General features: G+C 42.2%; 1 protein-coding gene across 2 annotated transcripts in view; it reads left to right on the top strand.

Moving 5' to 3' along the window:
- LOC310645860 (gamma-aminobutyric acid receptor subunit beta-4) overlaps positions 1-15,639 on the top strand; it is a gene marked incomplete at both ends in the record, with an annotated part of 36,768 nt that extends 21,129 nt beyond the window's left edge. Inside the window, 5 exons of one of the 2 annotated variants that reach the window (XM_083371883.1) lie at positions 4,408-4,490; positions 6,184-6,321; positions 9,261-9,413; positions 11,130-11,377; positions 15,262-15,639. In XM_083371883.1, coding sequence (XP_083228009.1) covers positions 4,408-4,490; positions 6,184-6,321; positions 9,261-9,413; positions 11,130-11,377; positions 15,262-15,639 — 1,000 coding nt within the window. Of the gene's footprint in view, positions 1-4,407; positions 4,491-6,183; positions 6,322-9,260; positions 9,414-11,129; positions 11,390-15,261 lie in introns of both variants that reach the window. The other variant, XM_083371882.1, reaches the window with a different exon arrangement.
- Positions 15,640-19,263: the final 3,624 nt, after the last annotated feature.

The raw sequence follows: 19,263 nt of genomic DNA, 5'->3' as shown, positions 1-19,263 counted from the left end.
AGTAATTTAGAAAAATGATCTGGGCTTGAATTATTTGTATGGGCTCCAAAGTTACCCTCAGTAGCATTTCAAAAAGGCTTTTCATCTTAAGTCAAAATCTAGAAATAAGAAATTGTGGTTTTCTCATAATCAGTGTATTTGTGGCAATGCTGCAATAGTTTGTGGCCAAAATGCATGAGTTACACATTGACCTCTAAATGGTTATTTCAGTTTTCACAGGACAATTGCCCTGGACAAAGTTTTGGCTTAGACCAAACTAAGGGATTCCATTTCCCCTTGCTGGCTTAGAAGAATGTGTGGTCTCCACACAAGGGGGTTAATTGAGTGCAGTTGTAATGGTGTGTAGCTAACAATCCATAAGAAACATTCATTTTGGATTGAATTCCTTTGTAGCATAGAACTCTTTAGAAGCTATGCTATGGTCACCAGAGGCATAGGAGAGGGATAGAGTCCACCTGATCCAAAGCTAGAGGAAGATATTTGTTAGAGATGGCCAAGTCACTATGGATAATAGTGGTGGATAGTTATCAATGAGCCTGGACTCTACTAAAATCTGAGGCAATATGATCATGCAAAGCTGTAAATTTTAAAAAGGTGGTTATCTGACCCAACCGTGAAGGAAACAAGTGGTATAGTGCAGCACTGAAAGTCACAAAAATACAAGGGTAACTAAGAAAAGGCAGAAGTAATCAACTACTTCCACTTGGGTTTCATATTTTTTGAGGAGGGGATATTAGGAAGAAGACTTGAGGGCATATATGGCTATGTCAGGATAAGAGTATGCATGGGAAGTATCAAAGAACAAGAGTGGATCACAAACTCCGTATGAATCAGCAACAAGTGACAAAGCTGCTAAAATGTCAAATTCTCTATCATTTGGGGCTGATATACAACTGTATATCTCCGTTCTGGGTGAAGTGAGCGATGCAGTGGATGCCCCTTGGCAGTGCCTGGAGGCTGCGGGGGGGGGGGGTCTGCATGGGGAACGACAGACTTCAACTGAACTCTAGTAAGATGGAGAGGCTGTGGGTGGGCCTTTCTGTATCCAGGGATTTATCATCTTTGATCCTGGATGGGGTCATACTACCCCAGACAGATCTGGTATGTAACTGAGGGGGCCTTGCTCAAAGTTCAGGTGGCAGCCATGGCCAGGAGGACCTTTTCTCCTTGTGTGCCAGTTATGCCCCTTCCTGGACAGGGAGGGCATCTGCTTGGTATGTATGCTCTAGTCATCTCCCAACTGGACTACTGCAACTTGCTCTATATGGGGTTACCCTTGAAAAGAAGCTTGAACTGGGTGCAGAATGCAGCTATGTGAGCCATGCTGGGTGCCCAAAGAAGGGCATGTGTATAACACCTCTGCTCCGCGAACTGTACTGGATGCCAGTTTGCTTCTGGGTCCAATTCAAGGTATTGATTATTACCTATAAAGCTCTACATGGCATTGAGTCGTGGAACCGGCTTCACCCCAACACATTAGCCCACCCCACTAGTTCAGTCAGGGAAAGCAGGCTACAGACCCATCAGTCAAAGAATTTCCACTTCTGCCACCACCTGTGCATTGTGGAACATCTTATGCCCCAGAGGTGAGGAAAGCCCCCACTCTCTTGGTCTTCCACAAAGGATGCAGGGCCCCCACAGCCATGGGACTGGATGGCCCTATGGAAAACACCTCCCCCCGCAGCCTATATTAACAACTCCTACCCTCCCCATCTTGGTACTCTCCATCTTTTGTAATTTTATAATATTTTATATTTTTAAATTTTTTAATCTTAAATTATTCTGTTTTAATGAATCCATTGTAGCAAGAGGAATCTCACCAACCATAAAAAAAATAGAAATTGGTGGTTCTCTAAATGTTGCTCCTCTATCACTCTCAGAGACCCAAGAGCTGCTCTCTGGAATTTCAAGGAAGACCCACAGGTTCTGTTCCTCCGTCTCCACAAAGAGCACCAACCAATTTGTGGCTCTTGTGAAGAAGGGCTGGTCCTCCCTAGAAGAGATGCTCTTAATCCAGCTGCTGCCTCAGGGAGTGCCAACTGGCCTCTGGCAGCCAGCCCATTCCTGGGAGCTGCAGCTAGCCTTTGCTTAGCCCCTCCAGGGAGAAGATGCTCCCAGCTTTGTACAAACAGCCATGTACAGACAGCCATGTACTGAACAGACCCACCCCACCCCCAGCATTTGGCAAAATGGTCCCGATCTATCTGAGGGTATGCTTTTCCTAAGTTCCCCATCCCTTTCCATCTATTTATAGGGCATGAGACAACAGCAGAGGCACCCACAAGGCTTCCCATTACAGAGAGATCAAATTATCAGGTCACTGTTGGTTATCTCCCTGCCTCCATTTTCTTTTGCATCCTCATGGTCTACATTCCCCTGCTGGTTGCAGTCACCTCATTGTCTTCTTTCTCGCTCCATGTTCCTGGAAAAGCAAGCACTCCCTTTAAATAGAGAACACGTGCTTGAGGACTGCCTTAAGCTCAGCCTCTGAACTGCGCCCATTCAGAGACATTTGCCAGGGGCTGCTGAGAATCCTTCTTTAGGGAAACTGAGCCTTGAAAATCAAACTGGAGCTCCAATCAGCAACAACACACAGATCTCACACAGGGCTTTAATGCAACAGAAGGATTACTCTGAACTATCATCATTCATCATCCATTTTTAACAGCACCAGCTTTGTTTTGTCTGGATTTAGCTTGAACAACTCAGATTCTACCTAGGTGACATGAGTTCAGGTTGGAGGCAGTTGCTCCAATGCTTTCTTGGATAACATGAACTAAAGTGCCCATTAAAGCCACACCGTGCTATACATGATCTCAGCTGGCAGCGATTTATAGAAATTTAAAACTGCCCTGGCGATGATAATAATACCGAAGAACCCACTGCGCAGCTCCAAGATCACACAATTTCACCACAGATCTGTTCACTGCACCCTTGTGCGCTCACCTGATAAGTCACTGGCATTTTCTCTATGAAGTATGTGCCAGGTGTTTTTAAACTCTGGGGCAGAAACAACGTGGTCCAGGTTTTCCTGACAGGCCCAACTATATCAGCAAGAAGGAATTATTCTGATCAATTTTCAAAGGAACATTATTCAGCCAGGCAAATAAGCCACCACGATCTCATATTCACTACAAGAATCAGGTTGGAAAGGATGAAGACAAAGAATAAAAGGGAGGGAGGACATTTGTTCTGAAAGAAAACAAAACTGTGATGCACCAATAATGGTTTCTTCAACACCAAAGTACCAATTCTGTCTCCGTTGCCACAATGAAGCAAGTGGGACCAAATTACTCAGACTTCCCAGAGTAGTCAGTTCTCAGCATTGTGGCACAGCTCTTGCAGACAGGAGAATAACTAAGAAGGTGGTGCTGTCCAAAAACCTCACTCACTCACGGCACAGCCTGAGGGCAGCCCCGAGAAGAGACTTGCACCACAGTAACCCCAAGGCGCCATCCTCCACCAGCCGATGACCTCAACCTCTACCTCTTCCACGATGGTCTTTCCCAGTTCTGCTGCCCTGCTAAAACACTCTCTAGGCGTAAGGACAAAGGCCTGCCTAGCTTCCCCAAACTGGCCAGCCAATCAGATTTCTGGGATTTCTTGCTTTGTATCAAAATTTTTGCTTTTCCATTGTTCAGGGTCCCTCTTCTCCTGAGATTGTGCTCCTTCTTTAGACTGAATTCATGACACAACCGCGTCCCATCCTCTTGGCAGCTTTGCAGGGCACAATAGGCATCACAAGGATGTCTCATACTGACTCCAGGTTGCCCTCCAAATCTCTGGAAAGGATCACTTTTGCGGCCTGAAATTGGTATTCTTGAACTGGTTATTTGATATTTATGGATCTGCAGGTGACATTTTGTGGTAGTCAAATGCAATTGTATAACTTGTTTATGTAACTTGGGGGTGGATGATTTGCGGGATTTAACACCGTGGTTGGATTGCAGTACATTTACAGAAACCATGTTTGGGCAATCAAAATTCTTGATTAGATTTGCTTTCCATATTCCATTTGAAACTTAGTTTTGCTTCAAACCAACTGATCCTTTCTGAAGAGTTCAGATGTAGGCGTTTGCATTTTGAAAAACAACTTATACCTAGATTTATTCCTGAGCATTGTAACAAACATGAGTGTCTCTTGTTCACTTACCGATTTTCTTCTTACATTTTCTTTCTGACCCTCCTAGCTTGTTTTGGTAGAGCTGCTGGGCTGGCTGCAGTGAGTCACAAATGACTTAAAACTGTGCAGTGGATGCTGTGTAGCACAGCCGGTCTCTTCCTGTCATTCCCCACCTCATGTACACACCTACCCTACACTCTCTTTTTGGTTGCCATAGGGACAGCAACCCACCATGTTAACTTTCTCTTTCTCCCTTCCTTCTTTCCTTCCCCCCCCCCCCCCAGAATCACTACCACGGCTGCTTGCATGATGGACTTAAGGAGATACCCCCTTGACCAGCAAAATTGCACTTTGGAAATTGAGAGCTGTGAGTACCAGCCTGTTTGGCCTGGAAGGGGCTCCCCCAGTGAGTTTGAAGAGGAACATGGGGGTGAGGTTGGGTGGGGGGGATGAAGGAGGGAGAGTGAGCATGGACCCTTCTTTGCCTGCCTGCCTTTGACACTTACTCTGCCACTGTGGAAATCTCCTCCTTCTTTGCTTGCAGAATGCTATTTTGTCTACTTTCCCTCTGAGTAGGACTAAGTGGGGTTCTGATGTGGACATCTGTCAATGATGTTCCACAACTGCACTTTTTAAACGGGTTTCCCCCACGGATTCAAAACCAACCATCTTTGAGTGTGTGTGGGGAGGTGTTATTGCAAAACTGAGGCTCTGGGTGGTCTTCAGAGTGTAGGTAGTGCACACTTGCCCAGTGGCACAGAATACCCTCCCCCCATCTTAATGAGCTCCTTTAATTGGGTGGGAGTCTTCCACTGCTTGTCGGAGCACAAAAGGCGCAAGGGGATGATGGTGGCCGGTTGCCATCCAGACAAAGGGAACCGGTTATGGCTGTCCGGACCGGTCCCATCTCTGGCTGGACACGCTCAGCCTCCCGGGAACTGCCTGAAGCTTCGGTGGAACGGAGAACGCGAGGCTCCTGCGCATCCCGGGGCCCCAGATTCTTTGCCGCCCAGGAACTCGCCCTTCACCACGCATCTCTCTGGCGGCCGCAGCCAACAGCGGCCTCCAGCCGGAAAAGTAGCCCCTCTTCTCGCGGGGCTCATGAGGGCGATGCTGAGGGCTTCAGCCCCCTCGTCCCGAGAGAGCCACATTCTTACGCTGTGTCCGCCGAGTGAGGCTGCATCGGGAGTCGCGGAAACCTGATGACGCACCTTAAAGCGAGGCTCGCTGTCTTCGTTGAAAATGCGCTTGACGGCTGCACCCCACCGGGAGATCCAGTATCGGGCAGAAGGGCACGGCCGGTCTGGAAGCCGGGACGACCCTGACTCGCGCGCTTCAGCCCGCGTTTCAATACAGGCAAGGCCGGCCAAGAGGCTGGGTGAGAAGGGAGCCAGACTTCTTTGGACTCCGGAGATTAAAGCCAGGGCGGCTCTGTCTGAGATGAGCAACCCTCCTGGTTGGGGTGTGAGCGCGCGTGCTGGGAAGGCACAGGAGGTAGCCCCATGCACTCCCACAGACACCCGTGTGCAGGAGTGGGAAGGAACTCTTGTACCTGGATGTTACTTTTTCATTCATCAGAGTTTCCAAACCTTTCTCATCTTCAGAGACATTTGAGTGGGGAAACCACTGGTTTTCTCCCCTTCCCCCACCCCTCTTCATTTAGGAAACGGAAGGTGCAATTCCTAGGGCTGGAGCAAGTTTAGCGGACTGAGCTTGCCCTCTGCGTTTGTCTTTGTTTTTTTTGTGTGGAGGTGACTTGGAATGACAGCTTCCCAAGACCAGTAAGGCTAAGATTTCCCAGATCTCATCCCTGGAAAGTATGACAGCTGGCTGCAACAGCTCCTTCAGGAGGAGAGAAAAATGTTTTCTTTTCACAGAGGAACTAGGATTCATGTTTACATTTGTGACAGCTAGTAAATCCTAATAGCACTAATATAAATCACAGTAGGCCAGTATGATGCTAATTCGTGGCCTGTGAGCCTGTGGCTCCTGCATCCTCTGGCTATTCTCTGAAGTGCTCTGCAGACTTTGCTGACTTTCTCTGCTCTACTTTTCTCCAGATGGCTACACAGTTGATGACATCGTGTTCTTTTGGCAAGGAAATAATTCAGCTGTGACAGGGATGGAGGTCCTCGAGCTGCCCCAGTTCACCATCATTGAGCAAAGGCTTGTCACCAGAGAAGTGAACTTTACCACAGGTGAGTTCTTCCGTCCTTGCCATAATGACAACTCGGGGCATCAAGGCCTCGATGTAAACACCAAGAGAATTAGTTAAAAACATGGTGCAAAGACCTAGCTCCCTAGAGAAAAGCTGAGAAAAGAAAGACAAACTCAGTTACAGCGGCATTGGGTGCGCCCTTGGAAGTCCTGAAGACCAAGGGAACAAACTCAGTTACAGCGGCATTGGGTGCGCCCTTGGAAGTCCTGAAGACCAAGGGAGGGGCAGATCAGCAGAGAGAACATTATGTAATATATAGGAGCGGAACATGAGTTGATGGCACATTATCCACTGGTCTTGGCCAGATGTTTTTCATTGGAGCGGAAGAGAGCAGGTACTAAGGTGCCTTAACTCCTCTCCCCATCTCTGATTGCAAGTACTTCTCTTTCTGTTGGTCCTGCTTCATAATATACATTCTTGTCTTGGATTTTGTCTGCTGTATTCCCTGAAAGTAGATATTTAGCAGTCAACCACAGCTACTTATTCACTTTCTCCTCCCCCAAAGCTGTGTGAAAATCTTCTAGCCCGGAGGTCTCCTTTGAGCCCTATCCAGCTTCTCCACACCATTTAAAAATGTGCTCCCTCAACATAATACGGGACTTCAAGAGTAGTTTAACCAGCACAGGACACAGTGCAACAATCTTGGGATCTGGGAATTGAGGAAAAAAGGTGGAAAAATGAAAAAAGTGGAGAAAGCTCAGGGAGGCATGTTGGGGGAGGGAAAATAGTCACTGAAAAGAAGAAACTGTGGACAGGGAATACTGGAAAGGAACTGGTGAGTTTTGTATCCAATTTATCATTCATGCTTTTATTTGTTCAGTCTCCATGTCTACCCGAGTAACAATTTACATATATATGTCCTAATAGGTAGGCTTTATTCTGCATAAGCATTTCAAATTTTGTTATTTTTCTTATAGAAGCCCTTGTTTGCTTTTGTGGTCACTTTGTATTGTTCCAGCAATTTGAGGGTACATCAAACATGGCATGTTCCAGACTTCTCCAAGTAGTTCTTCCTCTTTCTACAATCTGCTCCTGGTGTCTTAGAGAGCATTTTATTGAAGTATCATTTGGGGGCATGTTTCTATTCTGAACTATCAAGATTTGTAACTTTTTTCACTCACCTCTAGAAGTATATGCAGCACTGTGAGGGTTCTTTGTTTTCCAAAAACTGGACACACCACAATATAGATGAATTCTGTAGAAAATAATTCATTATAACACACGCCTTTCCTGTTCCTCTTGGTTAACTTTACCCTGCTAGGCTTTGCAAGTTGGTGTAGCCGGATTTGATGGTTAGTCCTTACAAGAAATCAAAATCTTACAGTTTGTAGGGTGGCATACAACCTTTGTCCTTGGGACTAGCTGCTGCCTGAATCCTGTTGCTCCTTTTGGGCAAAGCCAAGCACCAGGCAGGAACCCCACCACAACAGGTGGCAGAGTCATAGCTGGGGGTCCTGGTGGTTGACAGCGCTCTTGCTTGCCTGTAATGTACATTGCAGATGTCCCACTTCCTCCTCTGCTCATTGTCTTCTTTGTTTCCTCTCCTACACAATCACATTTTTGTAGGTTAAGAGCCCAGGTGGGGGATGAGACTGCCTGTGGATATCTGCAAGTTCCAAAAGGCATCAGGATGTGGCTCAATTAGCCCACCAAGTGTGGATGCTTATAAGTAAACTGTGAGGTGGGAGGAGGGATGAATCAATGAATGAGCCCACCTCCTCTCAAGTTTCTGATGGTGCAGTGGTTAGAATGCAGTACTGCAGGCTAACTCACTGCTCATTCCAGGAGTTCGATTCTGAACAGCTCAACAGCCTTCCATTCTTCCAAGGTTGGTAAAATGAGGACCCAGGTTGTTGAAGGCAATATGCAGACTCTGTAAACTGCTTAGAGAGGGTTATAAAAGCTCTATGAAGGGGTATATAAGTCTAAGTGCTATTGCTGTTAACTTTTGCTGCTGTTTGGGAGAAGCTGAGGCTGTCCTTGGAGCGGTGGGGTGAGCTGCCTTTCTGCCCACCTGCAGCTGTCTTTCCCAAATGCAAACAGTAACCCCAGCTGCATTCTGTCAGAGACCTCGACTAGATAAGCATTTGGGCCCCTTTAGTTAGAATACACTACAATTGCATTTAAAACTGAGACCTCTATTTATCTGAAGCATTTTTTCATAACTTTCATATTTCACAGAGCCTCCTTCTCTCCCTCCCCACTCCCCAAAGTGTGTCTCTTTTTGCCATGTTAGCTTCATTATTATTCATTATTACTGTTCCTATGTTGCCCAATTACAGCACTGTAATATTGCAATAAATGTCATTCACAACCAATACCACCAATTAAAATCCATAAAATCCATAAAGCACACAGACAAAAAAAATAAACTAAGGTTTCTTGTTTCATTGCAATTACTATACTTGAAAAGGGTTAATTTACAATAAATACAAATGCAACTCCTTTTATCTCAAAACAGGTGGTGGTTATAGGGAGTAATGAAAAATGATGAGAGATATTTAGAAATGAGCAGATGACCCATCCCTGTGGGGAGCTCTGAAACCTCTTTGGATCAGGTTGCAGCCCACCCTCCTTTGGCTGAGCATCACAGGATTTTATAATTTACATGGCTGTGACATAGATGGTTGCCACTATTCACACAACCGGGGCCCTCATTGCTAGAAAGGGCTGGAAGGACACAGGAAGAATAATCTCTGCTCCTTCAAGCAGAACAGAAAACAGACAGTTGGGTTACAACTGTCACTTTATATTGTGGCTGTTTATTTGTCATCCAAATTTACTTACCATCTATTGAAAAGTGTATAATAATTACTTTGATGTTGAGTTTTGTGCTGTGAAAAACTAGAAATTTCCACTGAGATGATTCCAAGATCTCCTTCTCATTATACCGTTTTTCCCCTCTCGTCTATCTGGTAGGTTCCTATCTTCGCTTGTCGCTCAGCTTCCGAATCAAACGGAACATCGGTTACTTCATCCTGCAAACATACATGCCTTCCATTCTCATTACAATTCTTTCCTGGGTCTCCTTCTGGATCAATTACGATGCCTCTGCAGCCCGGGTTGCCCTGGGTAGGTCTACAGATTGACATCAATTTGAAACTGAGTTGGTTTGTCATGAAGAAGAATGTTTATCATGAATGTTTCAAAAAATTGGGAAAGTTTTCTAAAGGTTTGTAGCAGTAAGCTGTAGGTGGAAAGGCTTACAAAGGTGGCAAACAAATTTCTGTTTTCTTTTTCAAGAAACAAAATTGTTTCTTGGGATATAAGTATATCATAATGCTCTTTTCTCAGAAGTTCTTCAACTTCTATTTATCTTGGCTATGTAAATTGAGAGACTAACCCAAATAAGATTCAACTTTGAAGTCAGGGCCTTAGCTATCATTAATAAACCATCTGCCTCTACAGGACTCAGGCATCCAATTAATTTAAATAAAAATGATAAACAATATTGCCCCCCCAACTAATTATGGGAAACAATATAACCTTACTGACTTTGTTAATTCTATCTAGTATATCTGCTGAATGCCATTGTAGGTACGAATACCAATTAGTGGTTCTTCAAGGTTATTTTGTTAAATGCGCAGCCACTCCGTTTTGTGATAAGTAAAACCTGGGGCAAGTCTGATTTGAGTAAGGATAAGGGTTAGGGCTACAGTTGGTCAAAATATTAATGGTTCAAGAATTAAAAGAATCTGGATAAGATAAATGTTTTTTTTTAAAAATAAAAGTAAAATATCAGTTGCATTAATATTTTTGATTTTGCTTTTAAAAGAATGAATCCTGGAAATTAAACTTGAACTTTTAAAAATGTGATTATCAACAGTTTAGATTATTATTCATATTTTGGTTCTTCACACTATCAGCCAGATGTTTGCACTGGATTTGGCATTATTGTCTATCTATCGAGCTGAGATAGGCAGATGTGGATGTTTGCTAGTCCTAAAGGTCTCAGGATGGAAGCTCTTCTGAGCAAAGCTGCCTTTTGCAATTGACTGATGGTGATTTTGTCAATGCCAATGGTGTTTCAAGTGGTGCTCCAGTTGATTGCACCCAAGGCACCTATTACTATTGTATACTATCTTTCTTTTTCTTTTGTCATTTCTATTTGCAAGTATTTGTATTTTATTATTCTTATTTTGATTAGTATTCTGTCCAATTCCCAGCAATTCTGGGCTTTACTAATTTCAAGTCATAAAAAACACAAAAAACAACAAAAGCAAGGATAAAGATAGCAGGATGACAAACCAGGTAGGAGCAAATGAGAACAACCTAATTTAAGAGGAGGTGTCAATTCATCCTCATCAAAGGCTTAGGCAAAGAGCTAGATCTTCAGGGGCATGCCATAAAAATGCCAAACCCAGTCTAAACATCTGGCTAATTTTTCCACCAACCATAATAATATGCCATTCAACTCCCAGCACCCTTGTATCAAAGTATGCCCAAACCCACAAGGCTTGTATTGCGGATCTTGTACAGTGTTGTCAAGTAGATGACAGAGCAACCCAGGATTTTGTTACAGTGATTACATAATCCAGAATCTGACCATAAAACAGGCAGGCTGCGTGGCCCCTAAGGAGAGGCGGTCCAGCCAGGAATCAGCTTTCTTTTGCAGAATTAGTGCAGGCTTTTCACACAATCATCCCTCCCCGGTGCCCTGTGTTTTTTATTGTCTCCAAAAGCATTTTTAAAAAGTGCTGTGCAGTCTCCCTTGCTCCACTGAAAATCTTTTCCTGACAACAGTCAGTTTGAAAGCACTAAATGTATGTCTGAACTCTCCCTCCACAGGAGTCACCACAGTCCTCACCATGACGACCATCAACACGCACCTTCGGGAAACTCTGCCCAAAATCCCCTACGTCAAAGCCATCGATGTCTATCTCATGGGCTGCTTTGTTTTTGTGTTCCTGGCGCTCTTGGAATATGCCTTCGTCAACTACATTTTCTTTGGCCGGGGCCCCTGGCAGCAGAAGAAACAGAGCGAGCGTCTCAACAAGACAACTAACGAGGACAAGCACCGATATGAGGAGAAGCGGGTGAGAGAGCAGGTTGGTAGATTTCCTCATTGCAGAATTACGAGCAAACTACAGGTTGTGTCTTGTGAGTGTTAAGTGTAGAGAGCAAGGAAGAAGATCTTGAAGGTTATGTGAGCTACATTACCAAAATGCCAAGGGGTAAAACATATCTTAACTCCACAACAGACAAAAAATAAGTGGAAGAGGCTCCCTCATTCACATAAGAAATGGGGGGAGAGTAACCAACTTGAAGGACACCTGGAAGCCTACTAGTAACCAATGCAGCTGGCATAGCAGTGATGACACAGGAGCATAATGGAAAGTGCCTGGCTGTAGCTTCCGGTTTAGAATGTAGAATTCTGCCCGAGATTCTCCCAGCACCCTGTGTAAGCCAATCCCCCAGTTGTTTCTGTATGCGCTTCCCTTTTATTGGAGAACAACAAGGGCAGCCTTCCAACTGTTAGGTCATATGCAAGTCTCCATATACGTGAAGAAAGACAAAAAGGACAAGTACAAAAAATGGAAAGAGGGACACATAACTAAGGCAGAGTATCAGCAGATAGTCTGAATCTGCAAAGATGAAGTCGGGTAAACAAAGGCTCAGAATGAACACAGGCTTGCAACAAGAGTCAAAGATAATAAATAAAGTTTCTTTCAACATATAAATAATAAGAAAAAAGTCAAGGAAACAGTAGGTCCGCTTAAGAGGGAAGATGTCAAGGAAGTAACAGGCAATAGAGAGAAACCAGAGCTGCTTAACTCATTCTTTGCATCAGTCTTCACGCAAAAAGGAACTATTTTGTTGTTGTTAGCTGCGAAGTCGTGTCCGACCCATCGCGACCCTATGGACAACATTCCTCCAGGCCTTCCTGTCCTCTACCATCTTCTGGAGTCCATTTAAGCTCACGCCTCCTGCTTCAGTGACTCCATCCAGCCACCTCATTCTCTGTCATCCCCTTCTTCTCTTGCCCTCAATCTTTCCCAGCATTAGGCTCTTCTCCAGTGAGTCCTTCCTTCTCATTAGGTGGCCAAAGTATTTGAGTTTTAGCTTCAGGATCTGGCCTTCTAAAGAGCAGTCAGGGTTGATCTCCTCTAGGACTGACCAGTTTGATCGCCTTGCAGTCCAAGGGACTCGCAGGAGTCTTCTCCAGCACCATAGTTCAAAGGCCTCAATTCTTTGGCGCTCAGCCTTTTTTATGGTCCAACTTTCACTGCCATACATTGCAACTGGGAAAAGAAACTATAGCCCAACCTATCAAAAACCTAACTGTAAAAGACAGAGTAGAAATAAAAATTAAAATAAGCAAGAAAATGGTTAGAGAATACCTATCTGATCTTAACAAATGTAAACCACTAGGAACTGATGGATTTCATCCCAGAGTTTTGAAGGAGCTGGTGGATGTCATCTCAGAACCATTGTACCATATCTTTCAAAAATCCTGGAACATCAGGGAACTACCAGAGGATTAGAAAAGAGCTGATGTGGTTCCCATCTAAGTAAAACAGATCCAGGAAAGTACAGACCAGTCAGCCTAACATCAATACCTGGGAAGATACTGGAAAAGATAATAAAAAAAACAGAACATCTAGAAACAAATAAAGTTATAACTAAAAGCCAGCATGGGTTTGTTAAAAGCAGATCATGCCAAACCAATCTTATTTCATTCTTTGGCAAAGTGACTAAATTAGTACACCAGCGAAATGCTATGTCTAGAAAAAGATGGATTGATAGCATCACCACCAGATGGATTTGTAACTGGCTGACAAACTGTACTCACACGAGTCATCCTTAATGGTACTATATCTACATGGAGGGAAGTAAGTCATGGGGTACCACAAGGTTCCATCTTAGGGCCAGTACTCTTCAATACCTTCATAAATGATTTAGATGAGGGAATAGAAGGGGAACTCATAACATTTGCAGATGACAGGAATAGCCAGAACCTCAGAAGACAAGCTCAGGATCCAAAAAGATGTTGACAGATTTGAGCAATGAGCCCTATCCAACAATATGAAATTTAATGTGGAGAAAAGCAAGGTTTTATGCTTAGTCAGGAAAAACTTATGGTACAAGTACAGATTAGGCGAAACCTGCTCAAAAACAGTAACTGTGAGAGGTACCTTGGAGTCCTATTGGATGATCACTTAAATATGAGCCAGCAGTGTGTGGCAGTAGCCAAAAAAGCTAATACAATCCTCGGTTGTATAAACAGAGGCATAGAATCAAAATCACATGAAGTATTAGTACCACTTTATAAAGCCTTAGCAAGGTCACACCTGGAATACCTCATCCAGTTTTGGTCACCACATTACAAAAAAGATGTTGAGACTTTGGGGAAAAGTGCAGAGAAGGGCAATTAGGATGATTAAAGGCCTGGAGACTATAACATATGAAGAATGATTGCAGGATTTGGGTTTCACTAATCTAGAGAAAAGAAGGACTAGGGGGGAGGGCATGATAGCAGTATCCAAGTATCTGAGAGGTTGTCACAAACAGGAGGGAGTCAATTTATTCTCCAAAGCACCAGAGGGCAGGACAAAAAAACAATGGATGGAAACCAATCATGGAGAGAAGCAACCTGGAAAAAGTTCCTAAGAGTGAGGACAACCAGTGGAGCAGCTTGCTATCAGAAGTTGTGTGTGCTTCATCACTGGAGGTTTGTAAGAAGAGACTGGACAGTGGCTTTTCTGAAATGGTATAGGGTCTTCCTGCTTGACCAGTGGGTTGAACTAGAAGACCTCCAAGGTCCATTCCAGCTCTATTCTGACTGATTTAAACAAGTTGCAGATCTAGTCATAAAGGAACTACATCCAAATGCTGAAATGTTAATATCTACAACAGCATCATTACCATTTTCAAATTTTCATAGCGTTTATTATATCCTCTTCATCTGTTTTCCTTTGACAAACTTTTATATAGTTTATTATTAATTCCAATCTTCAAGTAACCATTATCTTTATAGATATAAAATGTACATATACAAATTTCTTAAATACTCTTTGTAGCATTCCCTCAATTTAGTTTCATCCCAAAGCTTTTATCATTTTTATTTTTCATTCTGTTCCTAAGTGCTCTTTAGGGTTTTCTTTATTACCTTCTGTGAAACTCTATTTTTCTCTATATAAAGATTATACCTTCCTCACTTTTTGTAGCAATCCTTTTCTTAAATGCAGGTTTTCTAATCCAGAGTCTCTCTCGCTTTGTCCTTCCACCAAGCGTCTTTCTTCATATTTCCTCCTGGTATAACACCACCTGTTTCCTTGTCTCTGTCACATAATTCTTCTCACTCTTTTCCAAGCAGCTCCCACAACCTCTTTCCTTATCTCTATTTTTCATTTACTGTATTGGAAGAGTGATCTGTTTTTTTAATACTTGTTCATACATAATGTTTGCTTTCTCTTCCTGCAAAACCTTTACAGGTAGTTCTCAGATTGCGACCATTTAGCGACTGTTCAGAGATGACAGTGCTGAACAAATAGTACTCACAACCAGTCCTTGGAGTTCCAGCCATTAAACCTTTCTCATGGCCACATGTTCATGATTTGTGATGCTCCCTGCTCGCTTCCTATAAGCAAAGTCAGTGGAGAAGGCAGTAGGAAGGTAAAAGTCACAATCACATAAGGTCCTGTCTTAATAACCCACAGAGTCCTTGGATTACAACAGTAACCAGGACTGCTAAGTGACATAGTTAGATGGCATCACTTAGCAATGGAAAATTTGGTCTCAATTGTCATTGTAACCTGAAGACTACCTGTACTTTCACACTTGATTCTTTCCCTACAAATTTGTGAAAAAGCTGCTCAAACAAATGTATCATTTATGACATCAACACCTGTGTTCAGGTATCATCCATCGTACAGATAAAATGTTAATACTGTGCAATATCTTTGGACCTTTTTTTCAGGTGGACCCTTATGGCAACATTCTTCTCAGCTCTTTGGAAATGAACAATGAATTATTAGCTTCTGACATGATGACCACAGCAGGTGAATCACGAAACTCTGTCATGTCCTTTGAAGGATCAGGGATCCAGTTCCGCAAGCAGCTGGCCCCTCGAGATGGTTTTGGACACCACCCACCAGTTGAACGCCACGTCCCGCTGACCCATCATGCTGCAGCCCGTACTCGTGCCAACTGCCGACTCCGCCGACGATCGTCTAAGCTGAAGCTCAAAATTCCTGACCTGGCAGATGTCAGCACCATTGACAAATGGTCACGGATCATTTTCCCCATCACTTTTGGATTCTTCAACCTGGTTTACTGGTTGTACTATGTAAATTGATGCCTGCAGACCAGAGAAAGAATAGGGGAAGACACTCAAACTATGACAACAACACAGGAGTGTGGCGATCTTTGGGGTTTGGTTATTCTCTAAATTATGACCAATTTTTCACTTCATCCCCACCTTTTATTTAATTTCTGCAAATCGTTATTCCTCTTTTCAGCACATGATGCGCACAAAGAGTTTGTGTGGTGGGCTATGTGGGTTTGTTGAAGGAGGAGGGAATGGTTTTCAGGGATTTTCCTACCTTCCCTCCCTCCCCCTCTCTGTTATGCTTGAAATGCTTCATCCCTAGGGGTGGGTAGGGGAGTGATCGTCTCTTTTAATTCATTATTGCAGCTAATTTAGTTCTTAGAGTAGTCTTGCAAAAGTTAGCTCTAGACTCTAGAGTGTGTCAGCAAATGCCTGGCGATCCGCTCCATTGGCTCACAGATTGTGCAGTTCCTCACCTGTGAGGTTACTCTAAGATTTTTTCTTTCTTTGTGGATTCTTTTGAAAGATGGAGCTACATTCTCCCAAAGCATGAGTTTCCTTTATTTTGTCACCTTCTATCTTATAGGTGCATAAGGATTTGTTTAAAACAACAGAACCCGTATTTTGCAACTGTTTGGGCAGAAATGGGAAATTACGGCGGGTGGGGGGGGATCTGCTGTGAGTGTGTTGAAGACAAAGGAATGTTTGTAAGCTGCATTTACGACTTTTAGAAGTTTGGGAGTGTTTGCTTTCCTGGGGTGAATGTATATTTTCTGGGGTGAGGGAGGGATTTGTATTGTCCATTGGTGGAATAGGACCGAGAGTTGTAGGTGTGAAAAAGGTAGAAGACTCTTGCTGAATTGACTTGCCAATAAGTGTCATAAAGGAAGGCTGCTGCTGCTGCTGCTCTGTTCCCTTCCTTCAAGTTGACTTTGCCCTGGTTGGGTGGGTCCCCTTTGGGTTGCCACAGATTTACCTGCCACCTGCCCTTATTTCTTGATGCCAGAGATGGACCCGAAAGAATTTCAAGTGGCAGTAAAGTTTAGATTGATCCTTTATCTAATTCTAATTCTAATCTTTTTCTAGTTCTTTTTCTAATCTCTTTTGTTTGGATGTAATATGACCTAGGAGCAGAGTCCATGAAGTTATAATTATTTGCAAATTCCAGTGAGCAAAATTGTGGCCCATTATCTGTTGTTTATTTATTTATTTATTTTATTATTTTATTTTGTCTTCTATTTTATCTATAGAATAACAGAGTTGAAAGAGATCTTGGAGGTCTTGTTGTCCAACGCCCTGCTCAGGCAGGAAACCCTCTACCATTTCAGTCAAATGATTGTCCAATCTCTTCTTATAAACTTCCAGTGATGGAGCACCCACAACCTCTGGAGGCAGGTTGTTCCACTGATTAATTGTTCTCACTGTCAGGAAATTTCTCCTTAATTCTAGATTGCTTCTCTCCTTGATTAATTTCCATCTGTTGCTTCTTGTCCTGCCTTCAGGTGCTTTGGAGAATAGATTGACCCCTGCTTTCTTTGTGGGAGCCCCTCAGATATTGAAAGACTGCTATCACGTCCCCCCTAGTCCTTCTTTTCATTAAACCAGACACACTCGATTCCTGTAACCATTCTTTATATGTTTTAGCCCCTAATCACTTTTGTTGCTCTTCTCTGCATTCTTTCTAGATTCTCAACATCTTTTTTACATTGTGGCGACACAATGTAAAATTTATACAAAATGTATAATGTACAAAATTATACAATGTAATTGTACGATATAAAATTTATTTAATTTATAAGCTGCCCCACTTCCAAACACCTCTCAGTGGCTGACAATTAAAAACCAACTTATTAAAAGAAACACAGTAGAAGAGCAAAATCCAAAAGCATCAAGACAAATAAAGCAAAGTAAAACAATCTCTTCAGAGATTCCACACTTTATGAAGAGACAATGCAAAATTATTATTTGACTAAACAAAAATTCTGAATTTCATGAAATTTAGAAAAACAATTAGTACAAAATGTTTTTAAAATTAAAACATAGTCATTCCCAACTTCTGCTAAGCTCTCATAGACTAATCCATGCATTTCAGTTGATTCTTTATATTTCTTAAAATCTGATCTGCCTTGTACATTATCTTTGGAATATTCACACCTAGCCAAAGGAAAACCTTTTTAGCCTCTCTCTTACACAAAGGCCTTTGATGTATTAATTTGAAATTCTCACTGCTGGCTGTTCAAGGATGACCACTGTATCATTCTTGAAAAGTAAATGCTTAACTTCTTTCTTCAATTCTAGTATTTTTTTACATCCTCTCGAACGTCTTTCCTTTTTGGGATATGCTCATTTTCATTTCATTCTCCTGAATAATTGTAATGTTCTGTCATTTAATGTAGTATCTTTAAATTCTTGTATTTTTCTATCATAAATAAGGCATCCTGCACATCTTTGTTTCATAAAAGCCCGCTAGACAAGCAGACCACATGCAATTATTGGCTATTTCCAGACACAAAACATTTATTGTGATTGCTACATCAATAACCATCTTTGGATTCCTAAACGTGAACAGTATAACGGTTCCTTAAAAATAGCTTTCAAAGATTTATGATCAAAGTTCTACTGAAAGTGTTTTCTGGAAATAAAGAGAATTCTTGTACATCCTGGTAGCAATACTGCATCTAAATCAGATGCACCAGAATTTACAGTTTTTCACCTTATATAGTAATGTGGGTGCCTTTGTTAACAATCTTCTTAATTTATTACTTTTTTCTTCATCAGTTGGCATCCACCGTAATTACATATCCTGCAGCACCAATTTGCTTAATGCAGTTGTGCCAGTGTCCATTTCCAGAAGATGTTTTGCTAAATAATTGGCCAAACTTAAATATTGCTCGGTACATTAACAATAGTGTCAATCTTCATTTTGTCAGGTTTCACAGCACTGTAGTTAACATATATTCCAAAAACGTTACCTCATTTAATCTAAGCATACAGCTTCATTTCTTTAATTTAAATTTTTTCTCCACCTTTTTGAAAACTTGTTAATTCTTGTGTTGTTTATCCGTAACCTATGTCAGAATATCTACATTAAATGTCACAAAGCACAAGACTGCTTCTAAAACATCTAGAATCTGCTGCATTTTATAGAGTTCTGGGGAAAAACCCCAAACAAACTTTTAAATTTGTACTTATCTAAAGACGTACTAAAAATTCATCTCTCCAAGGTCCTGTAATCTAACTGCATTTTTTAAAAAAACTACTTGCATTGAAAACAATAAAGAATTGTGGTCCCTCTAAATCTTCTTCTTCACTTAGTAATAATAGTGTTTTCTTAAAATAGCTTTATTTAAATTCCTGGAACTGAAACATATCTTTGTTTCCATCCTGTTTTCTCCATAATTAGTATTGGGTTTACTCATTCAGCAGTCATCTACTTTTATTACAACTCCTGCGTTCCACTCTATTCAATTCTTGTTCAGTTTTTATTATTACCAGACTATTTCTTGGTGCACAGGAAGTACTTGTTAATTCAATTTGATTCATTTCATTTCATGTCCTGTTAGGTATCCTAATCTAAAAATCATTTTTTAAAATTCATATGCTATACTACACATGAATTTAAAATTCTACTTCTTGCAAAAACTCTCAATA

Source organism: Vipera ursinii, assembly GCF_947247035.1.
Source record: "Vipera ursinii genome assembly, chromosome: 12".
Lineage (NCBI taxonomy): Eukaryota > Metazoa > Chordata > Lepidosauria > Squamata > Viperidae > Vipera > Vipera ursinii.
The sequence above is the reverse complement of the archived record's forward strand: the minus strand, read 5'-3'. Positions and strand labels throughout refer to the sequence as shown.